Source organism: Carettochelys insculpta, chromosome 3, assembly GCF_033958435.1.
Source record: "Carettochelys insculpta isolate YL-2023 chromosome 3, ASM3395843v1, whole genome shotgun sequence".
Taxonomy (NCBI): domain Eukaryota; kingdom Metazoa; phylum Chordata; order Testudines; family Carettochelyidae; genus Carettochelys; species Carettochelys insculpta.
In genome coordinates, this window is record NC_134139.1 from 89,132,956 (window position 1) to 89,149,372 (window position 16,417).

At 42.8% G+C, this 16,417-nt stretch overlaps 1 protein-coding gene across 2 annotated transcripts in view; it reads right to left on the reverse strand.

Annotated features, from left to right (window-relative positions):
* Positions 1-16,417, reverse strand: part of TULP4 (TUB like protein 4) — a 247,965-nt gene that overhangs the window by 71,006 nt on the left and 160,542 nt on the right. For both annotated transcript variants that reach the window (XR_012645013.1, XM_074990303.1), the window contains exons 3-4: positions 9,948-10,076; positions 8,869-9,030 (exon numbers count right to left, since the gene is read on the reverse strand). Coding sequence is in view for 1 of the 2 variants with exons in the window: in XM_074990303.1 (XP_074846404.1) it covers positions 8,869-9,030; positions 9,948-10,076 (291 nt within the window). In the remaining variant the exon portion in view is untranslated. The remainder of the gene's footprint in view (positions 1-8,868; positions 9,031-9,947; positions 10,077-16,417) is intronic.

Consider the following 16,417-nt stretch of genomic DNA (forward strand, 5'->3'; position numbering starts at 1 on the left):
AGAGGAAGCTTCTAAGGTAAACAGCAAACTAAGAAACCTGGTTTGATTATGTTTTTATTATTTTTTTTAAGGATCTGATTCATGATCCTACTGAATAAGTTATAACTTCAGTGTGCTTCTTGTTAATGAGTTGATATTGGTGGGCCCAATTCTGTGAGGTGATGAGGGTCCTCACTCCTAATTAGACTCAGTGAGAGCTGAGGGGGTACCCTATAGGGCAAAGTTTGTTTATGGTAATTTAAAATATGCTGAAATGCAAGTAGAGAGCAGACCTTTAAACCCAAAGCCTGGGTTTCATATTAGCTGAACCTCGTTTTAGCATGACTCAATAACTGGTATTAATAGAAATGACATTGGACATAATGTTAGGACATGTAGTAAATATGGATTTGGGTTAACTGATTTTAGCAGGCATTATAAGGGAATTTTGGGGGGTGATCTGGAAAATGGTAGCTACAGAACGTGCAAATGATGCAAATGAAAATTTGAATGATGTTTGATATTAGTGAGTAACAATGTAGAAGGTATTTAGATCTGAGTGTATGGATGGTTAAATATGGCAGTGTAAATAAAGATATGGTAAAAATAGATTATGTAGTGTTATAACTGGGTACAGAAAAGGCAGTGCACTAATTTTAAATTAGAGCGAGCTCATCCAGCCCAGAGGTACTGTTAGAGAAAGGATTCTGCACTCTTTTTTCTCACCCAAGGACATACTATTTTCACTTTGAAACGTGAGCATAAACACAGTGTATGGGCTAGGCATCAGAACGGCTATAATGAGTCAGACCAAAAGGCCATGTAGCTCACTATCCTGTCTTCTGGCAATGGCTAATGCCAGATGACCCCGAGGGAATGACCAGAACAGGTAATTATCAAGCAATCAATTGCCTATCACTCAATCTCAGATTTTGACAAAGAGAGGCTAGGGACACCATTCCTGCCTGTCCTGGCTTATAACCATGGAGGGACCTAGCCTCCATGAATTTCTCTCTCTCTTTGTTCAACCCTGTTGTAGTTTTAGACTTCTCAACATCCTCTGGCAAGGAGCACCACAGGTTGTCTATGCTTTGTGTGAAGAAATCCTTCCTTTTGTTTGTTTTCATTTGGTGACCTCTAGTTTTTGTATTATGGGAAGGAGTAAATAATGTTTCTTTTATTCACTTTTCCCAGATCAGGCTTGCCTTTATAAACCACTATTATATCTCCCTTAGTCATCTATTTTCCAAGCAGAAAATTCCCAGTCTTATTAATATCTGCTCATATGGCTCCATTCCATAACCCTAATCATTTTTGTTGCCCTTTTCTTAACTGTTTCCAGTGCCAAGATATCTTTTTTGAGTTGAGATGACCATAATGCGTGCAGTAAGGCCTGTTTGCTTTAACCAATTGTTTCAATTTAAATAAAGTCTTTAATTCTATCACTCATTGTGTCATTCATTGTCCTCCACTAAATTAAATTATCTGTAGATGCCCTAGAGGCACAAACCTAAAAGAGTTCAGTTTGCTCCTATTCCTAATCTTTAAACTATTAATTGGGAACTCATAAATCAAGGTTGCAAAGCTGCCTGAGAATTTCCCTGGAGGTACTCAGCACATTAGAAGCACAGTCCCATATCCAGGGCCTTCTGCACCTTCACATTTTATTATTGTAGTTCAACCTCAGATATCTGAAGGACTGTGGAGCACGTAAGAAAACTTCAGCTAGTAACCGATGGATCTCCACTCCAAACAGCTAAATGTAGTGCCTTGCATGACATTGTTTCTGCAGGTTTTCAATCTGCACTCAGCAGGACCTGACAGTAAATTTCTGAAGTGCAAATCCAGCAATTTTATTCCTGGGGGAATTGGGTGCTAAACATTTAAAAAAATCTAGGCACAATATTTTAAAATTCTGAACATTTTATTAATCAAAATAACAATAATATATGATTATATAGTAATATAATCATGCCAGCTTCACTTATATTGATTATTTATTTCAAATTAACAACCATCAAGTATGTCTGTAGGAACACAGACAAAAAAGATTCAGGGAATGATTCTTTGACTAACAGGTTTCTTACTAAGTGTATTAATACAGAACATTAAGTAACTCATTTAAACTACAATCCAGTATCTCCTGCACCACTCAGAAGCAATGTAAAGTGTTGAGGAGGTCAGGATAATGGAGGAACTAAGGGGAGGGAAGCAGCCTCGTAGTGAACCTGGAGGATTGCTGGGTGTGGACAGAAGTAAGAACCCCCTTTTTTATGGTGAGTATTGTTAGGGAACTGGGGAACCTCCCCTATTTAAACCCTGGCTGACTCCTAGCCTCTCCCACTCAGAGAGGCACATATGCCCTGCATTTATGTGTCCTGTCCCTATGACTACATGTACACTAGAGAGTTCTGTAAACAAAACTTGCAGAGCATCTACACACAAAATGCGTTTTGTTGACAGTTTCCTTGTAGACACTCCGGCGGCTCTTTTGTTGACAGAGCAGGTCAAAAGGTTGATCCGCTTTTAAGTGTAGATGCAATCTGTCAACAGAAGTTTTGTCAGAACATCTCTTCGGACAGTAACTTCTGTAGACAGATGCTTCTAGTGTAGATGTAGCCCTGTGTGTCCTTGCAGCCCCTTGTCCCCACAGTCCACTTCCCACTCCGATGCAGCTCAACGCTGAAATCCCACTAGCGCCTGAGTCTGTGCCCTAGTTTGTCTCCCATAGACTTTCTGAACCCAGGTCTGTGACACACTCCTCCAGCAGCCCTGTACGCCATGCTTTGTCCAGCTGGTGCCTTCTCACCTGGTCCCATTGTGAGGAATGCAGCCACTCCAGCAGGCTGCCCTCTCGCTCTTCTCAATGCCGCAGCCCCTGGAGGGTGAAAGGTATAACTACATTTCCTCTCCAGCAAAATCTATAGTCCACAGAGAAAAAAATTCTGCAGAGAACATGAATTCGGGGGGTGTGCAGTGGCACAGAAGTCCCCCAGAAGTATTCACTGTACAGAGCTCTACTGAAGTTAACAGGGCGTTCTATGGGAGCTAAGGTGTGTCTAAAATGCAGTCAGTTGTGATATCAGAGTCTAAATCTGTGGCACTTGGTTCCCTAACATAGGGAATGTCTGGCCTCGGAGAGGTTTTCTTTGCACTAGATTGGTGCAGAGACTTTGTTTGTACAATCCCAACAAGGGGGGGTGCCTGGATCCTAACTAGTGCCTTTAGGTATTACTGTAGTATAAAGACTAAGAAAAAAATACATGCAGTGAAGGCTACGAAGTGTTTTTGAGTTTCAGGAGCGAGAAGGTCAGCAGGCTCAGCCAGGCACAGATGAACTAAGATGCTCTAGAGTCTAGTGGGCAACCAGGAGTAGTGGATGAGCAGCATGAGTGGTCTCTTTTGCCCCAGTGGGCCATAATCCACCTGCAGCCCGCTGACCTCCCTCCCCGTGCCTCTAACTTCCTTGGGCACCAAAGCCCCACACATGCTTGCTTCTCCCACTCCGAACCAGCGCTGGAACAGCCAGGAACAGCTGATTTTTGGCATTCCAGCTGTGGGAGCAAGAGTGAGAAGAAGGAATGGAGCATGAATCAGGCAATTTGCTCTGCTCTAAATGTGCTGGGTGGAAAGGGGAGGTGTAGGAAGTGCAGGGTGCTGATGCCCTGGTGTTCGAGAGGTGTGTAGTAGAGGGAGACAACAGAAGTGTCAGGGGGCCGCAGGTGGAGGCCCAGAAGGCTACAGGTTGCCCACCAGTGCTCTAGACCCATTACATCCCTCAATTTCTCCCCCTCAAAACCCCAATGTGGCCTTGCACTGCAAACTACCAATGTTCCAAAAGCTTTGATTATTTTCTGCAACACTGCTAACAATAGTGACACAGCTATACATGGCTAATTGAAGCACCCAGTCCTATACACCCAAGTTACTGCTGTCTATGGTACTGTAATGGAACTACTTGTGATAGTCAGCAACACGCCTGGCAATATCTGCAGGACTGGAATCTAAATTAGAAAAGTGCCCATATATTTATTTTCATAGCAAACTGAAGAAAGAAAAGGTACCTTGTGATGTTTCACATCAACCACTCTCCTCCTCACCCCAGGTCAAACAGAATATTAATAAGCCCTTGAATCTGATCGTAGGAAAGGAGAAAGTAGACAGGAGAGTTTATGACTGTAAAAAAAAGTCTAATAATTTACTTTACTGGTAATGCAGGGAATAAAATGTAGGTTAATCGTGCCTCTTGAGACATTAACAGCAACAACCGAATATGGCCTGTTCCAAGAATTAAAACAAATTCATTAATTTTCAACACTGCTTTACTATATTGAAGACAATGAGCCTGATTCTTCTCTCATACACCAGCCGAGCTCAGTAGTAACCCCACTGAAGTCAGTGGAGTTACATCACTATCAACCAGTCATAAGTGAAAGAATTGAGCCCTGTGTGCAGTTCCTGTCCCACCCTCTGGCAATACAGCACCTTCCTGTCATTATGAGATATGTCAAAGCCTTCTCCCAGCTCTAGTATCTAGAGATAAATTTCCATACATGGCCAAAAACCATTACAAACATGATTTTGTAATCCAAGTCTACAAATGTATCCTTGCAGGTAACAAAAGAACAGCTTTCTTATCACCACCTATTAAAATAATTCTTTTTTTGTTTGTTGAGGGGGCCAGGGGTTAGCAAATGTTACTGATATTTTTTAACAAGGACTGATGCAGAAAGAGTTTTCCTGAGAAGGGTGGAAGTTAGATGGGGGATGTCGTCAGGAGCTGACAGAACACAGAGACAAATGGGGTTGGGAAGCATAGTTTGGGGCTGGAAAGATATTGTTAGGTGTACTTTATATGATAAATAGACTTAACAGAGGTCATCCAACATTACAGTAGAAGCTGTGTTATCTGGCACCCAGATAACTGGCAAGCTCAGTTAACCAGCACCTGCCAGGGCCATCTTCACACACCTTGGTGCACAAAACAAAATTTTTTCCACCCAAGGAGGGAAAAAATCAGACGGAGCACTGGCTATGTCTATAGCAGAGGCTTACACTGCCACAGTTGTATCACTGCAGTTGCACCACTAAAAGATCTCCTGTGTACCGGCTCTACACCAGTGCTCCCACTGGCATAGTAAAACCACCCCCAATGAGTGACAGTAGCTACCTTGGCCAAAGAGCATCTCCTGCCAACGCAGCTCTGTCCACACTAGCGCTTCTGTCTGTGTAACTTATGTCAGCCCAAAGTGTGTTTTTTCCACACTCCTGAGCAACAGAAGTTTTGCCGACAAAAGATCTACCGGGGACATAGCCTTAGTCACTCAAGGTTGTGGATTTCTTATGCCCCTGAGCAACATTGCTGGGTTGATCTAATTAATTTTGTTGTGTAAACTAGCCCTAACATAGATGGATTAGATCAGCGGTGTCCAATAGTAGTTGGAGGATCGTCACATTTGTAGTTGTCGTCCTCCCGTATTCACCACAGCCCTCCCCCTCCCCAACAGCCAAGCACACGCACGCACACCCCGTGTGCAAACTGCCAGCAACTCACCAGAGATGCGGCTGGAGCTGACGGGGAAGAGCCATGGAAGGAGCTACTGTCACCACGATGCATTTGTCCCATCAAGTGGTGGGGCACAGGCAGGGGGCAGGAGGAGGACGCGCCACTTGTACGGCTCTATGGAGCCACATTTTTTCATACCACAGTGTCCAGTTCACCACGTGTGGCGAGTGGCAAGCACATTGGACACCGCAGAATTTGACAGGAGCACTAGCAGGTGCTGCTCTGAGAGGCTGCAGCAGGACAGAGAGGAAAGAGCATTTCTATAATCTTTCCAATGAGCAAAAACAAAGAGTGAGGGAGTGGACAAGTGGGCTGCTGGTGAGGAGGGGATAGGACATGTCATCGCTGACTGTTCATGACAGTGAGGGGTGGGGAGGGAATTGTGACTGAACTGGAGGAAAAGAGGAGGCCTGTGTGAGAACAGAAAAGGGAAGGAGAAGAGATCAAAGTGCAAACTAGTGGGAAAGCAAGGCAAATGTAACACTTCACAACACAGAGCCTTTCCATTTGCCAAGGTAGTGGAGCAAATCTCCTCTCCCAGCAAATTAAATAGAACCCCTGAGTTTATCTATGTTGGCTAGGGCATGGAATGAACATGTGTCCATTGATATCTAACAAATATTTAGGTTTCCTCCGTTCTATGTTAAAAAATGAAAAAGAACATTTTGCAGTTCTCACATAGAAAAGAGAGGAAGCAGAGGAGGTGAGGTGGGGTGGAGGAACGACACTAAAACTTCACTTAGGGCAACAGAAAATTAAACCAAAAGATAAGCAGCCATGGAAATTTAACCTTTATACTGAACTGTATTAAAGGTCACAGTATCATTTGGGGAAATACCTTCCAGGAGTGCCTTCAATATGACTTTCCATGAGTATCGGGTGTGAAAGATATTAATTAAAAAGTGGGGGAGGGATTTGCTTTCAAAATTTGGCATTTACTGGCTGCTTGCTATATTACCAAGTGGCACAGCACCAAGTTACAGGGAAGGCCCTGAAACTACGGTACAAGTTGAACCTCTCTAATCTGGCTCTCTAAGGACCTGACCAATGCTGCATAAGATAATTTCCCAGACTTTGAGAGGTCACTATTGTCTAGCAGCATTACCAACAGTTCCACAGCTTACTAGGCTCTTGGAAGTAATTTAGGGGTAAATTAGAGCCAAACAACAGCACAGAACCCTGCGAGTCAGGACTTGTGGCTTTAAATAAACTTTATAGGACAACAGGAAACTTTGGCTGCAGTCACGATAAGTGTCATCTGTCTAATTAAAATCATGCCAGACCACAGATGTTTTCAGAGGAGAGTATGCCAGACTAGAGAGGTTCAACCTGTAGAACAGAATATGGTGCAAGCTTAATTCTAATCTCATTCTCATGAATATCAGTTAGGCCTAACTCTGCTGCACTCGACGTTATTCAGGAATAAAACTGGTGTGAGTCAAATCCAGTCCTGTTCCTGCATGTCTAAGGGTAACAAAATACAGTCCATCCCCTCTAAGTGCTACCATATAAGTGCACAGTCTGCTCATATCCTACATAATCACCTGGTCACAGTCTCTTTATTTGGACCGCATGCCTGTTCTTTTACATGGCCAGAGTATTATGATGAAGGGCATACTGAAAGCTATCCTCATCTGCACACTGTCTCTGGATAATGCATGCAAATAAGCATAATGTTAGCTAAATGTACAAACATGGGGGTTGAGTGTAAAATGTCAGAATATGACAGCATTCACGCAGCATCAACTCACAGTTACTATAAAAGCATACCTACAGTAAAGATTTTTAACTCAAGTTAGCTAGTTCACTTTATCTATAAACCAGTTAACACATTGGTATATTAACAAAACAAAAAAGGAGTCATGTAGTACTTCAAAGACTACAGACTAACACAGCGACCTCTCTGTTACGTTTGTACATGCTAACCTTGGTACTACATAAACGTTTGTGCCTTCGCATGTACACATCTGATAGATAATTGGAATTAACTAGCTATCAATTAACTTTTAGTTAAAATCTCAATGGTTACCAAAGTTTAACTAAAGAAACAGGAGAAAGACACCATGGAAAAGGTACTTTAGTCAAGGAATAAAGCTTGGGACTTAGCGCTTCTTATTTGTTTCCACTGACCTCAAGCAAATCATTTAATCCCAGTTCCTCAGCTTCAAAAAGGGAACGTTAAGCTATCTGTCTCAATAGGGTGACATTATGATAATTAATCCATTATACTTGTTAAAGTACTCTGAGATTTCAAGTCCTGTGCTTTTATGATTATAAGCAAGTTCTGTGGAAATATGAAGTGTTATTATAATATCCGACTAATAATTCCTAGCAAGGTCTGCACAGACTTATGTTTTGCACAGATTCTAAATTTGTCATGGGCACCTAAAACCCAGATCTGAGAATATTTTAAGGACCTATAAAGCACACAAATAAAATGGTCCAATCCTGATAAAATACAGCTTCTATTTACACAAAATAATCTGTCCTCATCCTCTCTCTCAGAACCCTATGACAAACATATTAACCATCATGAGGATGAAATCCACAGAAGGAAAGACTACTCAAGTAAGGACATGAATTGAGTGGTGTAAGAGCCATTAAATATACTGCAAATGATAATCAAGGAACTACCTCAGTAACTGATACTACGACCAGCATATAATGCTGAATTAGGAAAGCAGTAATGGAGAATTTTACATCTACCTTTTTAAAAACGTAGAAAGGAGTATTTCATGGTTTAAGAAATCTTTTTCTTTTTTAAAGGACTGTTGATTGTTTCAGACCCTTCTCTCTCTCAGCCTTATTGTCAAAAGTGGGTTGGTTCATCTGCTTGTGCAAAAAGGCAATTGCAAATGCACAAATCACAAACACAATCTCATTTTTTGCATGTGCAAAGTAGTCAACTGCAAGTTCTAATAACCAGTTAAATAACTGTTTGTACATCTTACCCCACTTCGTTTGAATCACTAAAACTGTACATACCAAATAAGTGGATATCAGCACATTCCCTTTTCACATGCATAATTTCACAAGACTAATTTTGAAATGAAGTCCCAAAAGTTTCAGAATTACAGGATTGAAAAATGGCTCTGGATGACACAGTAATTTAGGATCACATTGTCTAATGCTTTTGTATAGCCCATGAAAATGTCCTTTGGAGTTAAACAGTCATAATATTTAGATGTGCTCTGGTTAGTCTCAGTTCTGAGGGAAACTGTTCTTACAGTATATTCATTCTACTGTCTGCACTGGCTTTTCGACGCGTTACTTCATGAAGCATGAATACCAGTATTACATTTCCCTTCTCAAAGTGTCAGTACCTGCTGATCATCAGGAGTCCATATGCCACAGGTGATCTGACTCTCCAGGTTAATCTCCGAAGACCAATGTCTCTGTCCACTGACTGAACCAACAAGCACAAATCCATCCCGATAGGAGATGAGTGCTTGAGTCCCATCATGGCTCCATGTAAAGTCACTCACCTTAACATAGACATAGATAAGAGATAAGGCATTATTCATACAATAATGTTACAACTGAGGCACTCTTGCATAGCACCAAATGAAGATAGTTTCGCCAAAGAGCTACACCGTTAGAAGTGGTAAATATTTTCATAACATTTTGGTAAAATGTTAATGTGCTAGTCTCTTCTCTTACAGAAGCTTTGTGGTTTCATGGGTGTTTCCCAGAAATGAATGAACAACAATATTAATACTTGGCATTTTCATACTAGCTTTCATTTCAAGTTCTCAAAGTGCTTTTCAAATGTTAAATTAGCCCTGCAAGTATTACTATGCCTATTTTATATATGATTCATTTTGAAAAAGTTTAACAAGAGATTAAAATGAGGTGACATAAAACTTGCTTAAAATAATGAGTTTTGTATCACATGGCAATGGAAAACAGACGAGATCCTGAGGGTAATTAATTCACAATTTAGCAATTTCACACCGTGCCATGAGTGAAAAACACATTAATACACTGAGAACCAATAACAAGAGTTTTTTTTTAAAAATCTTGATATTGTTAACTAGATACAAAAGAGTAAAATAAAAGACTATTCCCTTTATCATGCTCTCTCTGGATGAAATTCACGAGTAGGTCACTAAATCCCCAAGTAAGTCTTACTTAAGCCCTGTTTTGAGGTCTTAAATAGAGCATGAATCTTGTCCTGGATGTCTACTTCATGGCAAATTTTATCTTGTTTGTAAAAACCAAGCAGCTCAATGTGGCAGGAATCTCTATGACAGTCTCTGTACAGTCACTTAAATTTATTTGTTTGTTTGTTTGTTTATTTTAAAAAAGGAAGAGTGCATGTTGCATCTTCATCTTTTTCATTTAGAACCTATTCTCTTATAACCTGACTATTCTTCATTAAAGAGAAAATCTTTATACCAACCTGTGCACCACGATCATTCACAAGCTCCACAGACCATCTGCCTTCATACTGAATCCAAACAAATATTCCTCCATCTGCATCGCAGGTTGCCAGTTTCTGGAATGGTTCATTCCATCTCACTAGTACAACCTAAAGAAATTCCAAACAGGCAGTATTACCATGACTGCATACAGTGCTAACAAGTGTTCTACAACAGACTCAATTAACTAATACTGCAAAATAAACAATGTCATATTTAAATTCTGAAGAAGATCTACAAAATAGTAATTTTCTTCATAATACCATGAAGCTCTCTAGAACAGCTGGACACATTTATGATAGAATTCATTTTATTATGGCTATGAAGCAAATCAAATTCTCCCAACTGTCAGGCATTTTTGAAAGGCATCAGATACCTGTGAAACTAACAAAAACAAGTCGTATATGGTAACCCAGAGTTGCACAGTAGAAAGAATAAACAAGTCCTGAGACCCCTGTACACTCAGTCTGCCTTTCTCAAATCCCTTCCCCTTCCCCTCATTTCAAAGGCTACCAAAGTTCCTGGGACAAACTCTCAATTCTACTGACTGCTGTGTGTGGGAGCACGAGCACCTGGTGGCTGGGCCTCACTCGCAAGGCAGAATGACCATACACTCCATCTTGGAACGCTATCATACAACGGCGGGAAGGTCTGAAGCCAGGCCAGGAGAAAGAAATCAGAAAGTTGACAAGTAGTTGGAGAGTCCCCAAAGAGAACATCCTGACAAGCAGATAGTAAGCCCCCAAAGAGAACAGCTGGGGCTAGTAGCTGGAAGCCCCACAAAGAGAACATCTTGGTTGTACAACATCAGAGGGTCCCAGGGGAGGTTCAGAAAAAGACCAAGGACAGAGGAAATCTTGTAACATGTTCTGACAGGCCGGGAGGATAGAAAGCCCAAATTAGGTAACAAACGCTTTAATTGGCCAGGTATCGAACCCCCAAGTAAGAAACAGTATAAAAGGTGATTTAGCAGGGACAAGGGTGTGGGCTCCTGGACACCAGGCGGAGGCTGGCAACTTCCAGTCCAGACAGCAGACCCCGGCCTGATCACCCGGATGTCACCACCACGAAAGGTCCCAACCAAGCCGTATCTCTGACTTGAAGGGCCGCTGTAACGTAGTTGTTGGTGAGATGTGGGAGCATTGGATGTTATTGGTAAGTTACATGTAATTATATACAGTTATATGTAACCTAGTATTTAGCCTATGCCAAATAAATAACTATATATATATATATATATATATAACAAGTGTTAAGTAATTGTAGTTACGAATAAATGAATAAATCACTATCGGTAAATACCACTAGCTGGTCTAGCTGGGTCTGTATAGAGAATTATTGGGACTTAGAACAGCCACAGGGCATTGTTGTGTTCACAATCGGAGTGCTATTGTTCCTGGTACTCATAATACTGTGGAAACCTAGGTTTTAAAGTGGATACTTTGAATCACATATTGCTGCTACACTATATCAGGCTGCTATAAAGGTGGGGTGGTTGGTCCCGGGCCACCCAACTCCCCCGGCTGTATCACACCCCACGCGCACCCACGGGACCCGGAGTAGGTCGGCACATGGTCACTGTGGAGCCAGCCCCACTTTCACCAGAGTTGAATCCAGCCCCCAGCATCAACAACTCCTTTTAAAACATCCCAGACTCCCTAATTCATCAGAACTTGAAACATAAGTCAACTTGAATGTTTCTTCTCTGATACTGATTGCAGAGGGAATAAGAAGAAGAAGAACAGAGGATTTGTATGGGGTTTTCCTACAGATGTCAAATCCCATTTAACTGGTTAACCAGTTAAACACGTAAGTTTAAATGGTTAACTGATCAAATGGGCTGGGAAGGCTGTTCCAGCCCAGATGGACTGGAGAGGCTCCCCCATCAAGAGCCTTGGCTGCTCTGGCCAGGCTAGAGTGCCCCCCTGGTGGCATGCCCCAGACTGGGGCTGCTCTGCCACAGGGGGAGTTCCATTGCATGTGGTGAGCCTGCAGGGCTAAAGTAACCCCCCCTGCACATGGTGGGTACGGGGGAGAGGACCTGCTCTAGCCCTTACTAGATTAACCATAACCAGTAAGCCTCATCCATTTAGGATCAGGATCACCAGTTAATCAGTCGATCTTTAATATCCCTAGTTCTTCCTTCTCACATTAGAGATGTTAGTATTCTTCCTACAGAATTTAACCAAGCTAAAACCTGCTATGACTGGTCTCATTCAAGTTAACAAATGAAGCCACTTGGGAAGCTGCAATATGCACCTGAAATGAGTCATGTTATTTTAATGCTTTAAATAAAAATTAACCTTAAAAACATTTACCTTCTGCTCTGATCTTTCATACTTTTTTCTGTTTTAGTTTTATTTCTAAAATGTCAGAATAATCCAGTCATGTATACACACACATACTATAATACCCTAATATGTGAAAATTGCAGTAAAATATTAAATCTTCAAATATGAGAGTGTAAATTTAGTTGTTGACTGGACACTCAGACTCTAGGATGGGTGCCAGCTGAATTGTTAGACAGAATTAATCAATATAAATAAATAATCTTCAATCTCCAAAGCACATGACTGTTTCCTGAAATTCATTCAGTTGTTGATGATAATGGAATGATACACTTGAAGGTCCCCATCCTACAGCTGATTCCACACAAAGGATCCTTGCACCCATGAGAAGCCCCACCGGAAATCAGAAGTCCTGTGGAAAGTCAAGATCAGGACCTAAATTTGCAACATAAGGACTTAAATTTACTAGATAAGCCAAAACGCTTGCACCAGTTTATGGATTTTAAGGGCCAGCTGCTTAGCTGATCTCAATCAGCATAGCTTTCCATTCCTGAAGGAACAAGTATTGTAGCTACTGAAATAAGCTAATGGAAATTGCTTCTTGGTGCACTATAGAGGGCTCCTGAATAAAGGTTGTGGGGAGAAGTGGATGCGGTGAATCTCTTCCTTGCTCTCAAACAGCAGAGCAGAATCCCTCTAAACACTCTGAAAAAATCACTAGGCCATACGACTTGCTAGAATAACAGCTTCACACCACATCTCCAAGTGGCTTCTCTCAAATGGGTGTCCAACCCTCAGCAGGACAGCTCATCCAATCCTGGCTGGCACGCAGACAGCTTTTGTTTACAAGAGCAGAAAGCAGCATAGTGCTCTAGGCTGCTATGAGACATCCTCCACTTGGGCTGGAGAAGCAGTCAAAACAGCTCTGCTACCCTCTTCCATGCACTGATCCAGCAAAAAATGGACCAGAGGTGTCAAATGGTACAATATGTACAACAGGTCTAACGACACACAGAGCAATCTCTTAATTCATACTGGGGAGAAATGTAGCAACCACGTAGGGCAGGAGTTCTCAATCTTTCTTTCTGACCCCCCACCTCACCTCTTCACATGCTATAAAAATTCCACAGCCTACCCAGGCAACTGTTTTTCTGTATGTACAGGAGATTAAAAGCCAGGGGCAGCACTAGGTGACAGCAAGCAGGGCAACTGCTCAGGGCCCCATACCACAGAGGGCTCCATAAAGCTAATTTACTCAGGCTTCTGCTTCAACCACGGGTTGTAGGTCTTGGGGCTTCTGCCCTGTGCCCCAGAAAATATAACATTGGCCCACCTCTGCTTTACCCCACTAGACCCTCTGAAATCTGCTCATACCATGGGCCCAGACACCTTGTTGAGAACTGCTGATGTAGTGGAAAGCATCAATGATGCTTAACAGTGTTATGAAGTCAGTGAAATACATCGTTATCCAATTGCTTGAGAAGGGAAGGGCCTACTCTTCAGAGGTGGGGAGGTATTTACAGCTCCACTGATTTTCAATTGAGTTATGGATGCACCATACCTCTGAAAAACCAGGCTCTTAATGCACAGACAGCACTGTGACTGGGACTTCCATAGACAAGAAAGACAAACTACAGGGAAAACTTGGATACCAAAGATAAACCAATTACCCTAACAACATTGTAATTTCTCACCTAATCCCATACAACTCTGTGTTAAGGTGATCCTGCATTTTAATATCATCCTGCTGTGCCCTGTTCTTATAAGTATTCTGAGAAGAGGATATGATTTTCAGATAACACTTACTAATTGGCCTACCGACATGAGCTAAGGGCATAGTGGCAGTATTTAACTTGAAATGTCTTGGCTCAGATCTACTTTCAAATGGAACCTTAGGGAAATAATGATTTCTCTTTCTCCTTTTGTTTATGGTATAAATCGAAGTGAATAAGATTGTTAGAATATAACTTCCTCCCAGACAACACGTAATTCTCCAAACTTGATACACTGTCCAAGATTTAATTAAAGACATTTATACAATTAGTTCCACACACACTGTAATATGCAAACCCATAGTATACACAACCCACCTAAGTTAGCAACTTTTTGGCCAAATCTCAGCCTGATGTGAGTCTCCATAGTCAAAATACCAAAGAGCCTCTGACATTTAGAATCAAACTCCTTGCCATAATTACAAATGAAAGTGGGCCAATGACTTCATATGTTTGACGGTAACAAGCTCAGAGAAGGAGTCATTTTTGTGACAGCATTTTATAGTGTGACTTGTTTAAAACACAGAGCTGATGTTCTCATTTTACAAGATCATGCTTAAGAGGTTTCCTTCACTTAACATCGGACTATGGGTGTTGACACTATGGCTGCTGAAATCTCTCCAATTTCATTTTATGCACGTACTTCTATTGGAAGAGAGACAAAGGAAGGAAGAAAGATTGCCCAGATCATTCAGATGATTTTTGAATGAGCTAAAATATATGAAAACCAATTAAGGTGAAACCCCAAGCAACGAGCCAGAGTACAATCTATAATATACCCCACCATAATACAAAAGCTTCACTAATAGCCTAGACTCTCAGGGTGGATCTGCCACTCCAGCATGAGCTCTGAGTCCTGGCTTGACCCAGGTTCACACTCTCCAACTACGAAGGGTCATGGAATGCTGGGTCCAAGCCTTGAGTTAGTGGGACCTGCGTGTAGATGGAAGGTAGGTGAGACTTGAACCTAAGTTTAAATACTGGGGTTGTGTTGCAATGTACATATAGCTCCAGAGATCCCAAGCTTGTGTTACTTTTAATATTCTCCCCTGGGCTTTCTGGGCACAGATCCTCAAAGTATTAGGATCTGAGTCCTCACATCCACATGTAGTTCCTCATGGTTAATAGTTTTTGTTTTTTCTGTAGCAAGCTCTAAACAGAGCCAAAGGCCTTACCCCGCCCCCACCACAAAATGGGAGTCTTCCCATAAACTTCCATGAGTTTTAGATAAGGTCCTTTTTGTTATGTTTCTCTATAACAGGGGTCTCATACTCAATTTCCCTTAGAGCCAGGATCCATCTGCAAATCAGAAGTGGTCCAAGCTGCTGGATCCGGACAATGGACCGTGCCAGTGGGTCCCTCATGCGCAGAACAGCCAGCCACTTCTGAGAAGCCCCAAGCCTCTTTAAGAGGTTTCCTACTCCATGTGCTTCTCTGCTCTGGACCCCAGCCACTAGGAGCTGAGAGATTATATTGAGGGAGCAAGGGCAGTTTGCAAAGCTCACTATTCCCAACCTCCCCAGCCACCCCAGTATCTAGAGCAGAGAGCCACACGTAGCAGGCAGAAGCTTTGAGCTATCTGGGGCTGCAGCAAGCAGGGAACTACCTCTGGCACCCCAGCCCCTCCCTCGCCCCAACCACTTCCACAAGTCACCACCCCCTCCTATCCCAGGTCACCACCCACATCCTCTGCACCCTCCTACCCCCAGGTCACCACTCCCACCAGACCCTGCAACCCATCCTCCACCCCTGAATCCTGGCCAGAATCCTCTCCTGTACCCAAACCCCACCTCCCACACCCTGCCTCCCAAGCCCCTGCCCCAGATCTTAACTCCCTCCTCCACCCAAACTCCCTCTGAGACCCCACGCCCTATCCTGCACCCTCGGCCCCATCCCCAATCTCCCTTCTGCACCCAGCCTCCATCCCAGACAGCACACACCCTCTAAGGAAAAGTGAAGCCCTTACCAAAATCTTGGAGCGGTCCCTCCCTCAAAAACTACTGCTCAGTCCTGCCTCAAATCCTCCTATTGGGCCACCCATCATCCCTCTCTGGCAGGGCTCATGGGAGGGGAGTGTCTCCATGTGTTCCCACTTCCCCGCCCAGCCTGGCCCCACCTTCTGTCCCTGAGCAATTTAACCACCACCACCCTAGTGCCACCACCAATAGTGCAGCGGGGGTAGAGTGGTTTCCAGCTGTGCACTCTGTGCCACTGCCAGCACGTCCCTGTGGCTGGGGTGTGTGTGCAGAACTTCCCAACCATAAGATGGTTTAGCACACCTGCACCAAGACCTGGGCTTCGGTGGAGGACCTGCGGAGACGGCCCAACCATCCTATGGACAAGATGGTCCCCTGCACCCAAGTGAGCCCATGGAGCCCTCGGCTGGGGCCG